At 39.8% G+C, this 19,848-nt stretch overlaps 2 protein-coding genes across 3 annotated transcripts in view; one reads left to right on the forward strand and one right to left on the reverse strand.

Moving 5' to 3' along the window:
• Positions 1–8,979, reverse strand: part of IQCH (IQ motif containing H) — a 225,111-nt gene extending 216,132 nt beyond the window's left edge. Inside the window, exons 1-3 of the mRNA XM_043919837.1 lie at positions 8,856–8,979; positions 3,268–3,390; positions 1,826–1,917 (exon numbers count right to left, since the gene is read on the reverse strand). Of these exons, the coding sequence (XP_043775772.1) occupies positions 1,826–1,917; positions 3,268–3,390; positions 8,856–8,906 (266 nt within the window). The 5' untranslated portion in view covers positions 8,907–8,979. The remainder of the gene's footprint in view (positions 1–1,825; positions 1,918–3,267; positions 3,391–8,855) is intronic.
• Positions 8,980–9,101: 122 nt separating this feature from the next.
• Positions 9,102–19,848, forward strand: part of AAGAB (alpha and gamma adaptin binding protein) — a 73,190-nt gene continuing 62,443 nt past the window's right edge. For both annotated transcript variants that reach the window (XM_043919838.1, XM_043919839.1), the window contains exon 1: positions 9,102–9,246. In XM_043919838.1, coding sequence (XP_043775773.1) covers positions 9,174–9,246 — 73 coding nt within the window. In that variant the 5' untranslated portion in view covers positions 9,102–9,173. The remainder of the gene's footprint in view (positions 9,247–19,848) is intronic.

Raw genomic sequence — 19,848 nt, forward strand, 5'->3', positions numbered from 1 at the left:
ACACCACCCTTATGGCAGAAAGTGAAGAAGAACTAAAGAGACTCTTGATGAAAGTGAAAGAGGAGAGTGAAAAAGTTGGCTTAAAGCTCAACATTCAGAAAACTAAGATCATGGTATCTGGTCCCATCACTTCATGGCAAACAGATGCGGAAACAGTGGAGGCAGTATCAGACTTTATTTTTTGGGGCTCCAAAGTCACTGCAGATGGTGACTGCAGCCATGAAATTAAAAAACACTTACTCCTTGAAAAGAAAGTTATGACCAACCTAGACAGCATATTAAAAAGCAGAGACATTACTTTGTCAACAAAGGTCCGTCTAGTCAAGGCTATCGTTTTTCCAGTAGTCATTTATGGATGTGAGTTGCACTATAAAGAAAGCTGAGCACTGAAGAATTGATGCTTTTGAACTGTGGTATTGGAGAAGACTCTTGAGAGTCCCTTGGACTGCAAGGAGATCCAGCCAGTCCATCCTAAAGGAGATCAGTTCTGGGTGTTCATTGGAGGGAGTGATGTTGAAGCTGAAACTCCAGTACTTTGCCCACCTGATGCAAAGAGCTGACTCATTTGAAAAAGACCCTGATGCTGGGAAAGATTGAGGGCAGGAGGAGAAGGGGATGACACAGGATGAGATGGTTGGAAGGCATCACCGACTCAACGGACATGAGTTTGGGTGAACTCCGGGAGTTGGTGATAGACAGGTAGGTCTGGCGTGCTGTGGTTTATGAGGTCCCAAAGAGTCGGACACAACTGAGCAACTGAACGGATACTGATACTGATACATATATCCACTGTTTTTTTAGATTCTTTTCCTATATAAATCATTACAGGGTATTGAGTTCCCTGTGCCATACAGTAGGTTCTTATTAGTTATCTCTTTTATATATAGTTGTGTGTGAAAAGGTCATTTTACTAATTTTAATAAATCATCTCTTAGGTTGTATTATTAATGTATATGTCAGTTGCTCAGTTGTGTCTGACTCTTTTGGACCCCATGGACTGCAGCCCACCAGGCTCCTCTGTCCATGGAATTCCCCAGGCAAGAATACTAGAGTGGGTAGCCATTCCCTTCTCCAGGAGATCTTCCTGACTCAGGGATTGAACCTGGGTCTCCTACATTGCAGATAGATTCTTTACCGTCTGAGCCAACATTTCAAGCAAGTTTTATTACTTTTGTTTTGTTTACCCTGGATACCAAAATCATCTTTACAGTAAAGCACATATGACAGGCTAAAAACTGTAAAGAAAGCTCCACATGATCTAAATAGCATAAAAATTGATTTGCTTTAAAATATTTCCTCTAAGAATTGAATTTGGCATGTTGTTCTTATTATCTAGTTACTAAGTCGTGTCTGATTCTTTTGCGACCCAATAGACTGTAGCCTACCAGCGTCCTCTGTCCATGGGATGTCCCAGGCAAGAATACTGGTGTGGGTTGCCATTTCCTTCTGCAAGGGATCTTCCTGACCCAGGGATTGAATCTGCATCTCCTGCATTGACAGGTAGATTCTTTCCCATTGAGCAACCAGTGAAGCTTTTGAATTTGGGATATGCTTTACTAAAAATATAAAAGATGTAACACCAAAACTAGGACCCAGAAATAACTGTCATGACATCAAGCATTAAAATGCAGTAAAAATAACACAGAATAACTTTATTAAAGTTTAAATTCTGCCATTATCTTCATATGCAAAACTTGTATGGAAATTAGTAGAACGGATATAAACAAAGCCAAGGAAATTTTGTCTTTACAGTCATCTCACTGAGTGAGCAAAGTTTTTTTTTTTTTGTACTTATTTTAGACCCTAAAATGGCTATTTTACTTACCATTTGGAAGCATGAGACGAATATAAGTTATAATCAATAGGAGTTGTTAACACATGTTGGTGTACAACGTTTAAATACTTCTCAATGTGTATCTGTTACAGAAAAGGTAAAGTTTAGGCCATTAGAGTGGACTGGAAATCCTCACCTAATTTTCTCCATTTCATTAGGTTCACCCTCTGAGTGGTGTAATTAAGCCAAAAGACATAACATGCTATGTGTTTATTACAAGCCTAAGGTATCACTAGGCATCTCAAGGGCAAATTACTTCATCCCAAAAAGTATCATAAACAGTTGACACTCGAAGCTTAAGTAGCATCTTCACAAATGAAACTGCACAGTAGTCAGTTTGCTCCTTGGTCAGGGAGACTTGCTCGGTACCATGGACACAGAATGTCTTTCTCTGACTAGGACTTCAAGCAAGCATCTGAGCAAAGAGTTTGGCCTTCAGGTAACAGATTATTTTAAATGGCCAAACCCAAAGACTCCAGCTGGGTCCAGCCCTCTCACCATCATGTTATATAGGACAACAGCATGCTAAACCACATCTCTCAGCCTCAGGAGCTGAGCTAGGAAGCCAGTAAGATGGAACAGTGAAGGTTGGAAGCAAGAGTAGAGATGCTGATGGAGGTCTAGATGATGGAGGCGGTCTTTATTGGAACCACGTGCTAATAGATCCTGATTTTGTACATGAGGGTTATCCTAGTCTGAAGACTGGACTCCCCCGTGCCCTTAGGTCCATCTATAATAATGAAGGTCCTATCTACTTTATTTTTTAAGTATTTATTTATTTATTTGGCTGTGCCAGGTCTTTATTGCAACGCATGGGCTCTTTAGTTGGGGCATGTGAACTCTTAGTTACAGCATGTGGGATCTTGTATCCTGAGCAGAAATTGAACCCAGGCCCCCCTGCATTAGAAGCTTGGGATCTTAGCCACTGGACCACCACAGGAAAGTCCTCCTATCTACTTTATTTCTATTTCCAGTGTTATGTACTAGGTTATAATATTTAAAAATTACTTAATCTTAAAATCCTTAAGCTATTAAGGAAGAGTGAACTCTTATTTTTTAGAATCCCAGTGATTCTGATAGAAACTCTCTGCAATGTATTGGTATGAATCCTTTTCTGTCAGGCATACTGTTGGACTAAGTAGTTATTTTTAAAATTATAAATTCTTTTTATCAAACCACATTTTAGGGGTCATAAATTACTGCATAACCATATATTATCCATATCTCACATTCTTTGTGGCATGTGACAGGATGTAAATCAATCAACCAGCTAATAATCAACATTCTTAAAAAAGAAACAGGATGGGAAAGCTGATGACCAACCGAAGCCCCCTCTGTTCCAGAATTACACAGAACCTGTGAGAAGCACAGTTCTTCTTGAGGAATCTTTGTCTCCTTCCAGGATTTTATTTAATATCTAAAGCTCTACTTACTTTTAACCCCATTTCAGTCCTTTTGATTGCTGTTTCAAGATTCTGAATGTCCAGAGCCCCGCCTTTTTCCTCAAGCGGGAATTTTGTTAATTTCTCCCTTAATTCATAAAGATCTTCATGGACCTAAAGAGAGAAAAATGTAAAAGAATACATAAATATTACACCTACAACAGTTACTTAGTTTAAAGGTTTGCAACCTGCGTGAACTGCTAGAGACAACAAAGTTGATTTAAAGATGGTGTTCATTGAAAAGACTGTCCTTATAGTTCTAGGATGTGCTTTATTAGATGGCTCCATTACTGTCTTTCAGATTTAGAAAAATTAAGATTTCATACAATTTTCTATTTGTCCTTCCCCCATTAGAAACAGATCCAAGATAAAATTGCAACCCAAATAACTTCTGCTTTCTCTGGTGGAAAAGAAGGTGAGTCAGATATAAGAAAAAGTTCATTCCAAACTCTGATTTCTACTAATTGATTGAGAGGTTAAAAAGAAGAAAGAAAACTTCCGGAAAAGAGAGGTTCTAGTGAAAACAGTGCCTGTCAAAAGAGCATTATAAATATGTTGACAGGGTCTGTTGGTTTTCCATTCTAGCTAGATCTTCCCCACCTAGTGCTCTGAAGAAGCAGTTCTGTAGGTGTGACCTTAATTTTGTTTTAAGTACTCAGAAATGAAAACAATCCATGAAGAAAAAGCAACATGTCATTACTTGAACATTTTCCTTCAGTTCATATTTCCCTTAGAAATGATGAACATTTCTCCAAAGTCAAGCACCCTCAGAGTAACATGAGCATTATAAAATTAGCACAAGATTCTCTGCCTTCATATTAGAAACCAAACTTCTGGAGACAAATACAGATGGCACCAATTATGGCATGGGCTGCTGCCACAAGAGAAACATTTTGCTATGCAAATTTATGAACCCAACACCTGTTTCAGCAATAGTCACACCAATAACAATCTGCAGATTGGGTTGCTAAGGGCATTTTGAAACAGTTACCTTTTTCTCTGTTGGTATAACTGGACCTACACATTGATCCAGCCTATGTTATCAATTACTCTCAAACATTCCCAAGGAGCCAAGTATTTGAAAGATCAAAAGATTTGCATCTTTTCACTGATGAGCAGCAGTCTGGCAGACGGATCAGGTCATTTGTGCCCTGCACAAATTATCATGTCAAGCCTCCAGGGCTCACAGATTGAAATTTGAACACACCTACTGTTTGCTGATAGGCACTAAGGATAAAGATGTATTAATACTTTTTTAAATTTTTTTGTCCAAATTACTGCTGCAAGCTATTTACAGTCTATTGTCTAAACACATTTGGAAAGTACAAAAAGCCAGTTCAAGGGCAAGCCCACTTCCAGGTCCATAATTTTTTGGTTTAACTTTTTCTTTTTTAAGATTTATTTATTTATGGTTGCATTAGGTCTTCATTTTTCTCTAGTTGTGCATGGACTTCTCATTGTGGTGACTTGTTGCAGAGCACAGGCTCTAGGCACACGGGCTTCAGTAGTTGTGGCTCTAGAGCGCTGGCTCAGTAGTTGTAGCTCACAGGCTTAGTTGCCACAAGGCACCTGGGATCTTTGGAGAGCAGGGATTGAACCCGTGTTCCCTGCATTGGCAGGAGGATTCTTAACCACTGGACCACCAGGGAAGCCCTTGGCTCAACTTTTGAATGCACTGAATTTCCTTCTTGTAGCTCTAGTATTTGTAGCTTCATGTATCCTTCTATAATTATACCTGTCAACTGCTGGAGGGACTGAAAACAACACTGGATTATTTATCAGGGAACTGAAAATCCGGCTACTTCATCTGCTTTGTAGGAACCATTATGTCTTCATAGAGTTGTGAGATAATAGGTAATAATCTAACAGTAGGAACTCGGTAAAAGGCAGACGAACATGATTCCTTGTTCTATTACTAGTCACACGATGTCCACGCACACCATCCACATTCCCTCTAGTGTCCTCACCAAGGGGGAAAAAGAGAATTACTCTTCTTATGGAATGAAAATGAGACAATACATGTGAAAATGAACTAATAATATAGGCTTTGGAATCAGACAGCTATGAACTAGAATTCTATTTCCTTCTTTACTAAACTGAGATAGGCCAATTTACTTTTTTTTTTAGAGCCTTAGTGTCCTTATCTGTAAAATGGGGATAAATAGCACCTTTCAATACAGTGGCAAGAATAAAATGAGTTAAAAATATTGTAAAGTGCTTTGTACAGGGCCAGCCACAGAGGAGGGCACTGAGCCAATGCTAATTCTCTTCTGATTGGTAAAGCCTAGTGAAGCACTTTGTAACTGGCACTTAGTAAATATTCATTGATTTGAATTATTCTCTTAATCTTTCTCAAGAGCTTTTTACTTTCCTAGCCAGGTATTGTCTTCTTCCCTCTTAGTAACTGCACATCTGTTTGTATAGCTGCAACAGAGACAACTACTGTAGGAAATGTTTCACCAGACCTGGGTAGAAAAAGATTAAGTTCTAAATCTTTGTTCTTTCTTCAAATAGATTCACTCTTCCATACTGAAATTTTAGGTGTCACCCATCATTTTTGTGATCATCAAATACATTGCTTTCCATACATTTCCCAGTTGGAGGAAGATTTTGACAGTTTGGGGACAGGGCTACTTATAATAAGCTCTCAAAAGATGTAATGCAGACAAAAATTGCTCTACAATTTAAATTATTTTTTAGTCTTTTGCCATACCAAAAGACTTGGATCTTAGTTCTAAGTCTTAGTTCCCCAACCAGGGATTGAACCTGGGCTCTTGGCATGAGGAGTCTTAACCACTGGACTGCCAGGGAATTTCCTAGAATTTAAGAGCCATGCAACGAGACTCAGTTTTGTCAAAAGCAGTCTTATAATTCCATTTCTCTATTAGTCCTAGGGTCACACTTTGAGATAAAAGCTAAAGATAAGAGTTTAAATGTGTCATTCTCGTTTTATTGTTATATGTTGTACAGTCCTGGCAAACCAGACAGAAGAGGTTGATAAGAGTTCAGTCAATTCAGTTCAGTCACTCAGTCATGTCCGACTCTTTGTGACCCCATGGACTGTAGCATGCCAGTCCTCCCTGTCTATCACCAACTCCTGGAGTTTACCCAAACTCATGTCCATCGAGTTGGTGATGCCACCCAACCATCTCATTCATCCTCTGTCATCCTCTTCTCCTCCCACCTTCAACAACCTTTCCCAACATCAGGGTCTTTTCCAATGAGTCAGTTCTTTGCATCAGGTGGCCAAAGTATTGGAGTTTCAGCTTCAGCATCAGTCCTTCCAGTGAATATTCAGGACTGATTTCCTTTAGGATGGACTGGTTGGATCTTCTTGCAGTCCTAGGGACTCTCAAGAGTCTTCTCCAATGCCACAGTTCAAAAGCATCAATTCTTTGGCACTCAGCTTTCTCTATAGTCCATCTCTCACATCCATTCATGACTACATATAATATTAATTTTTTCCCCTCATTATACATATTCTACATTGTATCAGGGAGAATTTTACACTGTATCTACAGATCAGACTCAATAATTAGATTAAGGGGTAGCCTCTCTTTCTCTACATAGCCCTCCACTTAAGTGTGTACAAAGTAACCCTTTTAAGCAAGTAGGGGTGTTGATCAACATGGATATGATTATTCCTAGTTCTTTCCAAAGAGAGATCCAGCCTCTGCCCTTAGACCCTGGGAAGTGATCACTAGGCCCCTGGAGTATCCCACTTGATGGGAATGGGGTTTATGATGGGTGCTTTGAGCTATGCCGTATCAGTTCTAATCTCTAGAGGAATTAGACTAAAATCATTAGTCTGCTCTCTGGGAAGGGCTGAAAACTAAAGTCAGTCAAATGGGCATTGTGACTGAGCTCCAATAAAACCTCTGGACATTAAAATCTTGGGAAAGCTTTCCTAGTCGGCCATAATCTGTATATGTTGTCACATATCATGACTGAAAGGAGGTAATGCCCTCTATGACTCCACTGGGAGAAAATGGCTGGAAGCTCCATTCGTACCCCTTCTGGGCTCTGCCCTGAGCATCTCTTCCCTTGGTTGATTTTCATTTCTATTCTTTTGCTATAAAAACACTGTAATTATAAACACAGTGCTCTTCTGAGTTTTGTGAGTGCTCTAGCAAATTAGCCAATGTGACATGGTTGGGGCTTCCAAAAGTGTAGACAGCTGGTCTGAAATAAGGATAGTTCTAGGGACCCCTGAACTTGTGCCTGGAGTCTAAGCGAGGGCAGTCTTGTGGAGACTCTTCCCTCACACTTGGCAGTTTGGCTAAACTCATTCTAAGGTGATGGTGAAAGCAAGGATAAGAAAAGGTGAGGTAAGAAGATCTGGGTATGATTCATATCGGGGAAGTCTATAAAATTGGTGAGTTTAGGGGTTTGTATTTTGGAAATGTGAACTTAAAGAAGTCTTCCAGAGGGGAGGTAAGAGACCAAATCATGGCAGGAAGAAAAACTGGACCAAGTGCAGATCTGAGTAGAGTTCTGACAGTCCTTAGGAAATTACTTCAAACTTTTAGTTAAGTAGAGCTATATATGAGTTAAAGGTGATGATATGTCAAAAATGTTCTAAAACTATCACATATAAATGTGGGGGGGGGGGGGAAGGAGTGCTTTTAACATTCTGGAAAAGTCTGAGTGTAAAGGTCACAAACTGAGTTGTACTGAGAAATTAAAACTTTCCTGATGTTCCCCCCTCAGATTAGAGAAAGTTACTTTCCTGTGCTTTTTGTCACATTTCCACATTCAAAGTTTAACTTGATTAGCAAGCTTTTATCTTGTTCCCAAGTAAGGAATTTTTATTATTTTTTATTGAGATATAATTGACATAAACATTATATTAGTTTCACATAGACAACATCAGTCAATATTTGTACATATTGCTAAATAATTGCCACAGTGAGGCTAGTTAACATCCATCACCACGTAAAGTTATAATACAACTTTTTTCTTGTGATGAGAACTTGTAAGATTCACTCAGCCGCTTTCAAATATACAGTATTATTAACTGTAATCACCATGGTGTGCATTACCTCCCCAGAACTCCATTATATGCAAGGGACTTTTAGAGCGAAAAAAATTGGGGTACTTAAGAAAAGCAGGGCTTCCCTTGTAGCTCAGCTGGTAAAGAATCCGCCTGCAATGCAGGAGATCAAAAGCAGTTCACCTATTTCAACTTCCGCCCAGATACGTGTCTGATTTGTATCTCCTCCACTTCCCTTACATTGTAGGATCAAAATTTTCAGAATATAACATTTAAAAATGGTGCCTCAGTGGAACATGTATTTTTCCAAAGTAAAGGTCCCAGTGGGGTGTATCGTCCTGGAGTTTTACCAGAGGCGCACTGGTCTCACTTCGACCGCGCAACCTCCAGGGTCAGGCTCAAGAGGTGTGTGAGGCTGGCGAGAGAGGTCTAGGTTGGCACACTTGGGAGTTCTTTAAACCGTGGTGTTGGAGGCAATCTGAGCAGCGGCATGTTAAGTGGGAAAGCGTCAGTGGATGGGCTCTGCTGGGCCTCGCTCGCTGGAAGGATTCTAGCTGGACAGGGTTAGGAGAGGCCCATTTCCCACCTGGATTAAGATAGATCCGACGGGGTCTTCGTTTTCCTTCTCCTGGGCCATGCCTACAGCCCGGCCGGGATGCCTCCCCGGGAAGGCGCGGTCTCCAGACTCGGGAACTTGCCGCGGTGGGAGCTCGTCCCCATGGCAACGCCAAGTGAAGCCCAGCCTGGTCCACGCCGGGAGCGGAAGAGGGGGCGGGGAGGAGGCAGGGCCAGCCGTGCCTTCTGAGAACGCGCTTTCCTTGGGCGTCTCCCCCGCGCGCCGGAGACCTTGGTATCGCCCAAGGCGGAAGTGGCTCCGGGAAGGAACCGGTTCGCGGGCGCAGTGATGGCTGCGGGCGTCCCCTGCGCGCTCGTTACTAGCTGTTCCTCCACCTTCTCCGCAGACCGGCTAGTGCAACGTGAGTAGCAAGGCTTCTGGGCCGGCCTCCAAGCCCCAGGACAAGCCTCGGCGGGCGGCAGTCCCGGCACCGCGGCCTCTCTCGGGGTCTCGGTCCTCGCCGCGAGCGCTGGGCTCTTTCTCCGCTCGGTGGTGGCCCGAGGCCCCTCGGGTGCCGCTCAGATATGGTCAGGGTGCCTAGTTCCCCGTCCACTGTTAGCTACAATACTCGTTGCTTCTCTGTTTCTGCCTGGCCCACCATGGGGTTTGTTCCAGCGTTTTCTGTTAAGTAGGACCTCAACCCAGGGGTTGTCGGCGGGCAGCCGTTGAGGTGAACTGAAAAGGCTCTCAGGAATTGAACCTAGGAACGCGAGCGTCAGGTGCATGATTCGTGATTTATGTTGTCATCCCTGCTCTTGTTCCTCTGCACCCCCCGCCCCATGTTTATATGTTAAGACTTGTTAAACTTGCCCCCTCCACTCTCAGTTATTCACTGCCTTGCCTTCCTCCTGAGACCAGGCCCTCCGCCAGCATTAGTTTTTGGTTATTACTGGACCTAGTCTTTTTCTCTCTAGACCCCCATAGTGGTTGTCAACCTAAGTCACTCTTCAAAGAATCGTAGGCGAGGAGGGGAGACCAGTGGAGTAGAGAGAGCATAGGGTATTGGGCTCGACTCTTCCACTAAGACTCCGCAAAGTTGATTATAACTCAAGACTCCTCTGTTTCAAATTGTGGCTTCGAGTCAGAACGGTGACTCTCAGCTATAACCTATGCCCTTCAGTTTTCTGATCTGTAAAGTGGTGCTAATTTTCACATGACTGTTGTGCTTAACACTTTGAGTGATCAGTCGGTAAATGGTAAATACTATTAATAAATACATTATCTCTCTAGCCTTCGGTTTTCTGATCCTGAAAGTGGGGCGTGCTAAGTCGCTTTAGTCGTGTCCGACTCTTTGCGACCCCATGGACTGTAGCTCGCTAGGCTGTAATGTCCTTGGGATTCTCCAGGCAGGAATACCTAATTGCGGAGATCCAGGGGATCTTCCCGACCCAAGGATCGAACCCGCGTCTCTTATGTCTCCTGCATTGGCAGACAGGTTCTTTAGCACTAGCGCCACTTGGGAAACCATGAAGTGGGGCGTATGAATCTGTCTCACGGGATTCTTTGAAGGATAGATGATGTGACATTTTGAAAGCATTTGGTAAACTATAAAGCATCATATAAACGTGACTTTTCCTTGTGCTTGTCAATTGACAAAATTAGGCAGGGTGTCTCTCCAGCACAAATACTATATAACTTAGTTATCATTTATGATCTCCTAAATTCCTTGCCAGAGTAAAAGTTTAATTATACACTAAATGGTAACCAGCTCTTTAATTATGCCATTTCCTTACCTCTCAGCAGTGGTCCTTCTCATTTATTTCCTTTCTTTTTAAAAATTGTTTTATTGTAAAAGTAGTGCATAGTCCATTAAATAAGATTTAGCATAATGGAGAAAAGAAAATGACAGCCAGGGTCTCATCACACAAATACAAATACTGTGTTAACATTCCTGTGCATTTATTTCAGTTTTTTCCCCCAATGCACAGATTTTAAAAAATTGGTAATTGCATTTCCAATATATACAATTTTTATCCTGATATAATAGTTTTAACATTTTATTTTTAGCATGTTTTATTTTTATTATTTTACATATAAAAATTCAAATATTGTATCTGAAATATTAAATATATTTATATAAACATATGAAGTTATATATTTATAACATTTAAGGCATATGATTTTATAAATATATTTATATAAAATATACTATTTTCATATAATATTTCATATTTTTCATTTGTAAAAATTTACCATTACATTGTAAATTAATTTTCATTATATATTACATCTAGAGAGCGTATTCGAATTTGCTCAGAATTCTTAAGCTTCTTGGTGTAAGCTTCTTTAAATTCCCAAGAGAATTATATGCATTTTGATTTCCATTATTGATATATAGAAGTCCTTTCAAAGTCAGTCTTGAAAGTATTAAGTTTTCTCTTGGCTGTCACGTGCTATTGTTGGCAGGAAGGGGGACCCCTTCAGGGCCGGAGAGTGGACTCTTGTCTAACACTCAGAAAAATGAATTGTCGGAGGAGACACACATGCTGACAAATCGAGAGACTTCATTGGGAAGGGGCACCTGGGCAGAGAGCAGCAGGGTAACCAGGGAACCCAGCAGAGCTGCCTTGCCACGTGGCTCGTAGTTAATGTTTCATGGTAATGGAGTTAGTTTCCAGGTTGTCTCTGGCCAATCTGTCTGACTCTGTCCTTTCCGGTGGCGAGTGCATCGCTTGGTGAAGATGGAGTCCAGCGAGGAAGATTCTGGGAGGTTGGTAGAATGTGTGGACTGGAGTCATCTCTCTTCTTTTGACCTCTCCTCAATTCTTCCAGTTGGTGATATTTTGTTAGTTATGCATTCCTTATCAGGACCTGCTGTCCTAAGATAAGCTTGCAAGTGGTACTATCTTGCGTGCCCAGGGCAGGCAGTTTCAGTCAGTGTTTCCCCTAACAGTTTAAGAATTTGCAGACACAGTCATTTCTTGAAGGAGTTGTTTACCTGTAGTTGGTGAATGGTAATACTGTACTTCTTTAAAATATATTAGTATCGTTGGAAATGAAATAAGTCCTGTAAAACAATCCACTTTATTTCTGTATATAAAATGTTTCTTGGATAGCTTCTATGTTTGTTAAAATTAGATAACCTTTGCTTTGTGGTTCCATTAATGTTTTATAGTGAAAAATAAGAACAATTAATGAAGAGATTAGTTGAGTAAGTAAAAGTGAACCATAAAAGAGAGATTTTACCCAGGTTAATGATTTGGGTAACCATGGTAACAGTGGAATGTAGTATTTGCTGAGTTTTGATTCTGTTTTATCATAATTAAAGATGGATTCATCACAGTTTGAGTCTAAGTTTGGCATAAAAGATGGAGACTACTATAATGAATGACTTTTGTTAAGTGTTCAGTGACATTAAGTATGGTTTTGGACTGAATCTTAATTTACCTTTTTGGGAAGATTTGGTTTCCTTCCATGCATTAGGAAGAAGAACATTTCGGCTTTCTCCAGTTTCTTTCCTTCAACATTTGATCTATTTCATTGCTTTTAACCAACAATGGGAAATATTTCTTAACCAAATTACCAAGTTTATTGTAAGTATTCATGAAATAAAAATCAGTATGCCTCCACTCTGGGTGAAGTATGGACTTGTGAGAAGCTTTTTTCATTTTGTCACTCAGGGGCTTTATGTGCAGTTTTCTGGGTAGGTATCTGACATCAGTTAAAAGGGGTCTTACCCTTTTAGATTTTTAAAGGGGAATGAAGGTTCAGGATACTTGTGCAAGGCTATATGTGGTGTGCGAGCAAGTGTCTGTACCCCCAGGCCAGATGTCTTTCCACCTCACATATGTTTATACGAACATTTTACATTTATTCTGGAAAAGTGTATTCTGATATTAAGAACAGAGCTAGTCTCTGTGCCAGTTTATTGTTTAGTCGCTAAACCATGTCCAACTCTTTTTGCAACCCCATGGACTATAGCCCGCCAGGCTCCTCTGTCCATGGCATTTCTCAGGGAAGGATAGTGGGGTGGGTTGCCATTTCCTTATCCAGGGAATCTTTCCAACCTAGGGGTCCAACCAGTGTCTCCTACACTGGCAGGTGGATTCTTTACTACTGAACCCCCAGGGAAGCCAGTTACTGTAGCGAAAATGATTGCTAAGAGACTATTCCTGTCTTCAGGAAGGATGTGGTCAAAGTGCGTGCTCCACCTGGGAAAGTATTAAAATGTATTAGTAGATACCTAAGTCTTAACATCTTGTTCTACTTTCCTAGAAGAAACTTTCCATAGAAAAATCACATTTGGTTTTAATATATGTAATGCGTATTTAGCAACTGTAAGCGGTTTAGGTTCTACACCTAAACATTTGGAGCAAAATTGTTTTCTTCCTGTGAAATGTGGAAATTTGGAAATCTTAACATCAAGCATTTTTGTGTATATCGATAGTCTTCCCAAGCATGTTTTCACATAATTCAGTTTGGTTCTTGTATCCCCGTGAATTAACAAAGTCAGCTTTTCTCCATTTTACAAATGAAGAAACTGTGGCTCAGAAGCACTTGAGTTGTCTAGATTGCTGAAGTGTACCAAGTGTGGAGGATATGTTCTCTTTCGGGATTTGTGTGCATGGGCTGTGCGAATGAAATATGTTGAAATTCTTCAGCAATCAGAACTATTTAAGGTGGTGGCATTGAAGAGAGAAGATTAACTCTAAAAGAAGGTTTTAAAATATGCTCACATTTCCATTTAGAATGGTTGAAGTCTTAATTCTGAGTGAAGGAAAAAAATCATTGCCCAAAGCATCTGTATTTTAAATAGAGCATGCGCATGCCTAATAGTCTTTAACAGTGTCTGGATTTTTTTCCCCTCAATTGAGGGAGCCCACAGTACAAACATTGTATATATTAGTCAGTTCTGCTATATAGAATTAACATTAAAATTAAAGTGTTGTTCCAGATCATGTCTAACAGCATCCCTTCTAAATGTAAAATTCTAAGTATTGGTTATTTTTATGTTAGATTATATAGTTCAGTTCAGTCACTCAGTTATTGTCAACTCTTTGCGACCCCATGGACTGCAGCATGCCAGGCTTCCCTGTCCATCACCAACTGTTGGAGCTTGCTCGAACTCATGTCTATAGAGTCGGTGATGCCATCCAACCATCTCATCCTCTGTTGTCCCCTTCTCACGCCTTATATCTTTCCCACTATCAGGGTCTTTTCTAGTGAGTCAGTTCTTCACATCAGGTGGCCAAAGTATTGGAGTTTCAGCTTCAGCCTCAGTCCTTCCAATGAATATTCAGGACTGATTTCCTTTAGGATAGACTGGTTGGATCTCCTTGCAGTCCAGGGGACTCTGAAGAGTCTTCTCCAGCACCACAGTTCAAAAACATCAGAGGTTATATAATACTTTTTTTTTTCATGTTTATCTTTTGAAAACTGAAGAATCAAGCCCCATTTTAAAGTTTCAGTAGACACTTCACTTGTAGTAAAGAATCTGACATTTTGTGTTTGGAATTCAGATGCATTTTTACCCATAGAAACATTCTGCTGGTCCTCAGGTTTCTAAAACTGTGGAACCAGGTAGCTCAATTATAAGATGGATAAACTAGGCTTTGGGGAATTATACAGGCAAAGCTGGCCATCAGACTGCCCACTGCTGCTTTAGGAAGTATTCATTCTGTGAACTGGGAGTTTGTCCTAGGTCTGTCAGACTCCTACAGTTTACAGAAGATCTTAAAGTCATTTGCTAAAGAGAACATTCCTAATTCGGGGTAGGGGCTATTATACAATTTAGCCAAGGTTATCTAGCAACAGAATAGGGATAGGAACTTGTGACTTCTAATTTAGGTTTTTCTGTAGCAGCTTGAGGAGCTTGAATGGAGCCTTTTAGTTTACTCTGGAAATAAGTAATAATCTTTGCTTTAACAAAGTTGCTTATTTTGTTGTGGTAGGAGAACTCTGCCTTTGATTGGATTGTGTATTTCCAAGTCTGTATTTTCCTCAAAGGAAGAAAGATTGGGCCAGGAAGATTTACCACAAGGATGATTTCAAATGATTGTGGAGGAACTTTGATTTGTTTTCAACTAGAATACTTAATATATTTAATTTTCAAATAACATTAAAAGAAGGCTCAAGATTTTTGTCTTTATTAAATGAGGAATATTAAGTCATCAACCTTAAAATTAAATAGAAGTTCACATCCTCTCCAGACTCAAAGGGACTTAAAACACGTTCATGTTATCTTTCTGTGTGTCTGTGTATGTGTGTGTGTATAGTTGTATGTAAAATTAAAGCTCAAAGAGATTGTGATTTTCTAAGTTTGTTTAGGTCAGAAAAGTTGGGGAGCCAAGATTCAGTTCTATCCTGTGTGTGTGAAATCTGATGAACTTCCTGGTGACCAGAGTTATATGTCTTCAAGGTGAATTGAGGGACAGAAGAAATTACAGTAGATTTTACTACTACATTGACAACTTTTATGGTTCAAAATAAGTTTATACCTTTTCTTTCATGATAGTTGGAACCTTAGTAGATGAACTATGGTAAGTTAAATAATAAATGAAAATGCCTCTGTTGGTGCCCAATTTGTTTTTTTAATCCATCGAGTAGAGAATTTGTATGAAGTGTTAGACTAATCCTTTAGCCATTGTTGATGAGTTAAATGATTATAAGGTGTTTGTCTTCCCAGTAAATGGCATTCCAGTAACTCAGGTTGGGGAGCAGGCCGAGAACAGCAGTGGGGAAGTATTACACATCAGACCATGTTGCACAAAACCGTTGATGATACTGAGAGTATTGCATCATCCTGGAGAACTGAATGTGTCAAGACTCAGAGCTTTCTTTCTGGGCCACACAATGGCTTGTTTTTGTGCAGCAAAAGGTAAAAACATCCAGAAGATATGCAGTGGTCATTTGGGTTAAAGAACTTGCTGCCTTTTGCCCTGAATAATTCCTTAGCAAATAGTGACACTCAGTAAATAATGAAATCTGATATGAAACCATTTTTTTTAAGCTAAAAATATGCAAATTGTTTTAAATATGTCTGACAAGAATGAGAATCCTGGACACGACATTGTATTTATTTTGGAGCCAGTGTACAAGCACTTCCCTGATAATTACTTATCCAGGAAGCAAGACTAAGGTATATTAAGACAGAGAGGATATTGTGAAAGTTTTCAAGAGCCTTTGTGATATTTCAGGTTCAGTAACAAATGACCTATTTAGGGTTTAATTTTCTACATAGACCTGAAAGCTGGTTCTACACAGGGGTAAAGTAGTATCTTACTTGAATCAAAATTGGTATGCTTAGAGCAGAAAAATGAGCAGGATCATTTGGTAATAAACAACACTGTTATGCTGACAAGAGAATTACCATTCTGTCTGAATTCTGCTGGGGTTTTTAGGACTTTTTGTGGGGAAAACATTTGTGAGTTGAGCACTGAGTTCTACCCACTTCCTAGCTACCTGACTTTAAGCAAGTTAATTTTTCATCCCACAGACACTTAACTGTCTTTGCACGTGTTGTCATTGTTCTCAGCGTCTAAATCCTGTGCCTCAATCACCTACCTTATCCATAAAGTGAGAGCATTGTCTCCCAGTTTCCATGATTTTTTTCCAAGCCCCTTTATTGGGGTGTAATTTAAATGCCATAAAATTCACCTGTTTTTAAGTGTAGCCCATTCCTGTCATCCTAGAAGAAAACCTGTTAGCCATCATTCCTCATTCCCAGCCCCAGCTCTGGGCAACCACTAATACACCTCCCACCACCATACAGTTGCCTTTTCTGGACATTTTATGTAAAAGGAATCATACAGTATGTGGTCTTTTGTGCCTGGCTTCTTTTACTTAGCTTGATGTTTTTGAGATTCATCCCTGTTGTAGCATGTACTTGGTATTCCATTATATGGCTAGATCACATTTTGTTTACCTATTCATCAGTTGATAGACATTTGGTTGTTTCCACTTTTTGGCTATTATGAACAAATGCTATGAATAATAATAATATGAATGCCATTATGGACTTTCTAAGAACCTGTTGTATTATTTTATGAAACTGCTGGACTTTTCCAGAGTGGCTGTATCACTTTACCTTTCCCATCAGCGATGTATGTTGTTTAATCTCTTAGTCGTGTTCGACTCTTTTGCGACCCCAGGGATTGCAGCCTGCCAGGCTTCTCAGTCTGTGGGATTTCCCAGGCAAGGTAACTGGAATGGGTTGCCATTTCCTTCTGCAGGGATCTTCCCGACCCAGGGATCAACCCGCATCTCCTGCATTACAGGCGGATTCTTTACCTCTGAGCCACTGGGGAAAATGTATGAGAGTTTCAGTTTTTCCACATTTTTGACAACAGTTGTTTTTGTTTGTATTGTCAGTTAGTATTTTCAGTTTCATTCTAGTGGGGGTGAGGTAGTGTTTCATTGTGGTTCTAATTTGCATTTTTTTAGTAACTAATGATGTTGAGAATCTTTTCATGTGTGTATAGTCCATTCGTATATCTTTGATCAAAAATTTATTCAGATCTTTTGCTCATTTAAAAAAATTGAAGTATAGTTGAGTTACAATACAGTGTTGTGTTAAACAACAAAGTGATTCAGTTTTATATATATATCAGATAATTTTCCATTATAGGTTATTATAAGACACTGAATATAGTCCCTGTGCTGTCTTGTCTCTATTTTATGTGTAGTGGTCTGTATCTGTTAACCCTGTGCTCCTAATGTCTCTTCTCATCTCTGCTTTGGTAACCACGTTTGCTTTCTGTCTATGAGTCTATTTCTGCTTTGTATATAGATTCGTTATTATTTTTTGAGTCCACATATAAGTTATATCGTATAATATTTGTCTTCCTCTGGTTTCACTGAGTGTAATATTGTCTAAATCCGTCTATGTTGCTGCAAATGGCAATATTCATTCTTGTTTATGGCTGAGTAATATTCCATTATATATGTATGCTGCATCTTTGTAAACCAATTGTCTGTTGATGGGCACTTGGGTTGTTTACATATCTTACTTTTTTCCCCATTAAAAAACCCTTTATCTTCTTATTAATGAGTTGTAAGAGTATTTTATGTATCCTAGATAAAATTCCTTATCATGTATGTAATTTGTGAATATTTTCTCCTGTTCTGTGGCTTATCATTTGGTTTTCTTGATAGTATCTTTTGAAATGCAGACTTTTAAAATTTTGATGAAGTCCAGTTTATTGATATCACAGTTTACTTTTTCTATAACCCTTTGACTGTGTGTTGTCCAGTTATGATTTTAGCCTGTTTTGAAGAACCTTTTGGGTACTGGGATGTTGGGTCTATTACCTTTGTAATGTTTTTCATTGGACCAAGCTTATTTTCAATGCATGCATACAGAATAAATGTTCTTCATTGAATTTATTCTGTTTTGACAGGTTCATCTCAAATATGTTTACCTTCTTTCAGAATAAATTAACATCTGCTGCAGATTCTGTTGTTAACTTGAGCTGACATCAGTATTTTTGGTGTGAAGTTTAATTACTTGATGCTGGCTTGTTTATGAAAATTACCATTTGAGTATAAAAATTATTTTCATCTCATAATTGTCCTCTTCAGGCTTATGTGTTCTTCATTTATAAATTATTTTCAAAACATCTAAGATTAATTGCCAGATAATGTTTATGGTTAAAAGAATTTAAAAATACTTTTAAGATAGGTTTTTGATCAGATGCAAATGAATGGCATTTATGTCTGTGGTCGGAGGTTATTGTGACTGGCTGTAAAAGGCTAGCTTCAGTTCTGTAAGAAAGAATAAAACCAGCTGTGCATTCCACACTTCTGTTTTGTTTCATGAATGCAGTTAAGTCAGTGCCACAAGTTCTTTTGCTTTAAATTAGGGTTTCCGAGTATCAGCGTTGTTGACATTTTGGACCGAGTGATCTTCTGCTGTATGGGGCCGCCCTGCGTGTTGTGTTCCTGGCCTCTGCCCGCTAGGTGCCAGTAGCATCTCCCCAGTTGCAAGAACTGAAAACGTCTGCAGATGTTGGCATGCCCCTTGGAGGCAAGGTCGTCTCCCAGTGAAGAGTCACTGCTTTAGATACGTGTCTCACGCTATGAGAATAGTCATGGGATTCAAAGGAGTCCCCTCCTTTCCCCAAGTGTAAGTAGGAGTTGTCTGTCAGCTGTGCCACTGGGATTGATAAAGTGGTCTTTGCAAGAAGCCCAGGAAACTTAGAGGCTGGTGGTTCTTCCTTGGTCCTCCTAAGGCACTCCTCCATAATCTCTCTCCCCTACCTGCCAGCTTCGTTATGTTCTTTAGTGCATATTGCTCTTTCATGGACAAGCAGAGACACCCCCACCCCTAGTTATTTTTTTTTGAACTTTTTAGTTTTGTATTGGGGTGTGGCTGATAAACAATGTTGTGGTAGTTTCAGTTGGACAGCAGAGGGTCTGAGCCATACATGTGTCCATTCTCCCCCAAGCTGCTGTCCCATCCAGGCTGCAACATAACATTGAGCAGAGTTCCCTGTGCTATAGGATAGGTCCTTGTTGGTTATCCATTTAAATATAGCAGTGTGGACATGTCCATCCCAAACTCCCTAACTGTCCCAGTTATTTTAACAGGAAGATGTGGTAACCATTTCCAGATGGGTATTGGAAGAAAGTGAACTTGAGGAAAAGGAGGAGGACTGAGTTGGATTTCCTCTGCTTCAACTTTTAAAACTTAAGCCCCAAAGCACATGGAAATGTGAATTTAGAGAGTGACCAGAGAGGACTGTGTGAGGAAGAGGTAATCAAGTGTTGTGAGCAAACCAGAATTGCTGTAGTCTTGTTAAAGCAGGCGTATGTTGCTTTAACTCAGTCCAGTTCCCCTTCTCAGTCACTTAATACTGCTCCACTGATGGAGCTGTCATCTACACGCAGACAGATGTTGCATTTATGTGTACCAGGAGGCTGCAGGATGATTACTCAGAGAATCACAGAGAAGGATTTCCCGACATTTGTCTCTGTAAAGTCCCAGCCCTAACCTTGCAGTTTTAACCTTTAAATGGCACACAGG

Source organism: Cervus elaphus, chromosome 12 (genome assembly GCF_910594005.1).
Source record: "Cervus elaphus chromosome 12, mCerEla1.1, whole genome shotgun sequence".
NCBI lineage: Eukaryota > Metazoa > Chordata > Mammalia > Artiodactyla > Cervidae > Cervus > Cervus elaphus.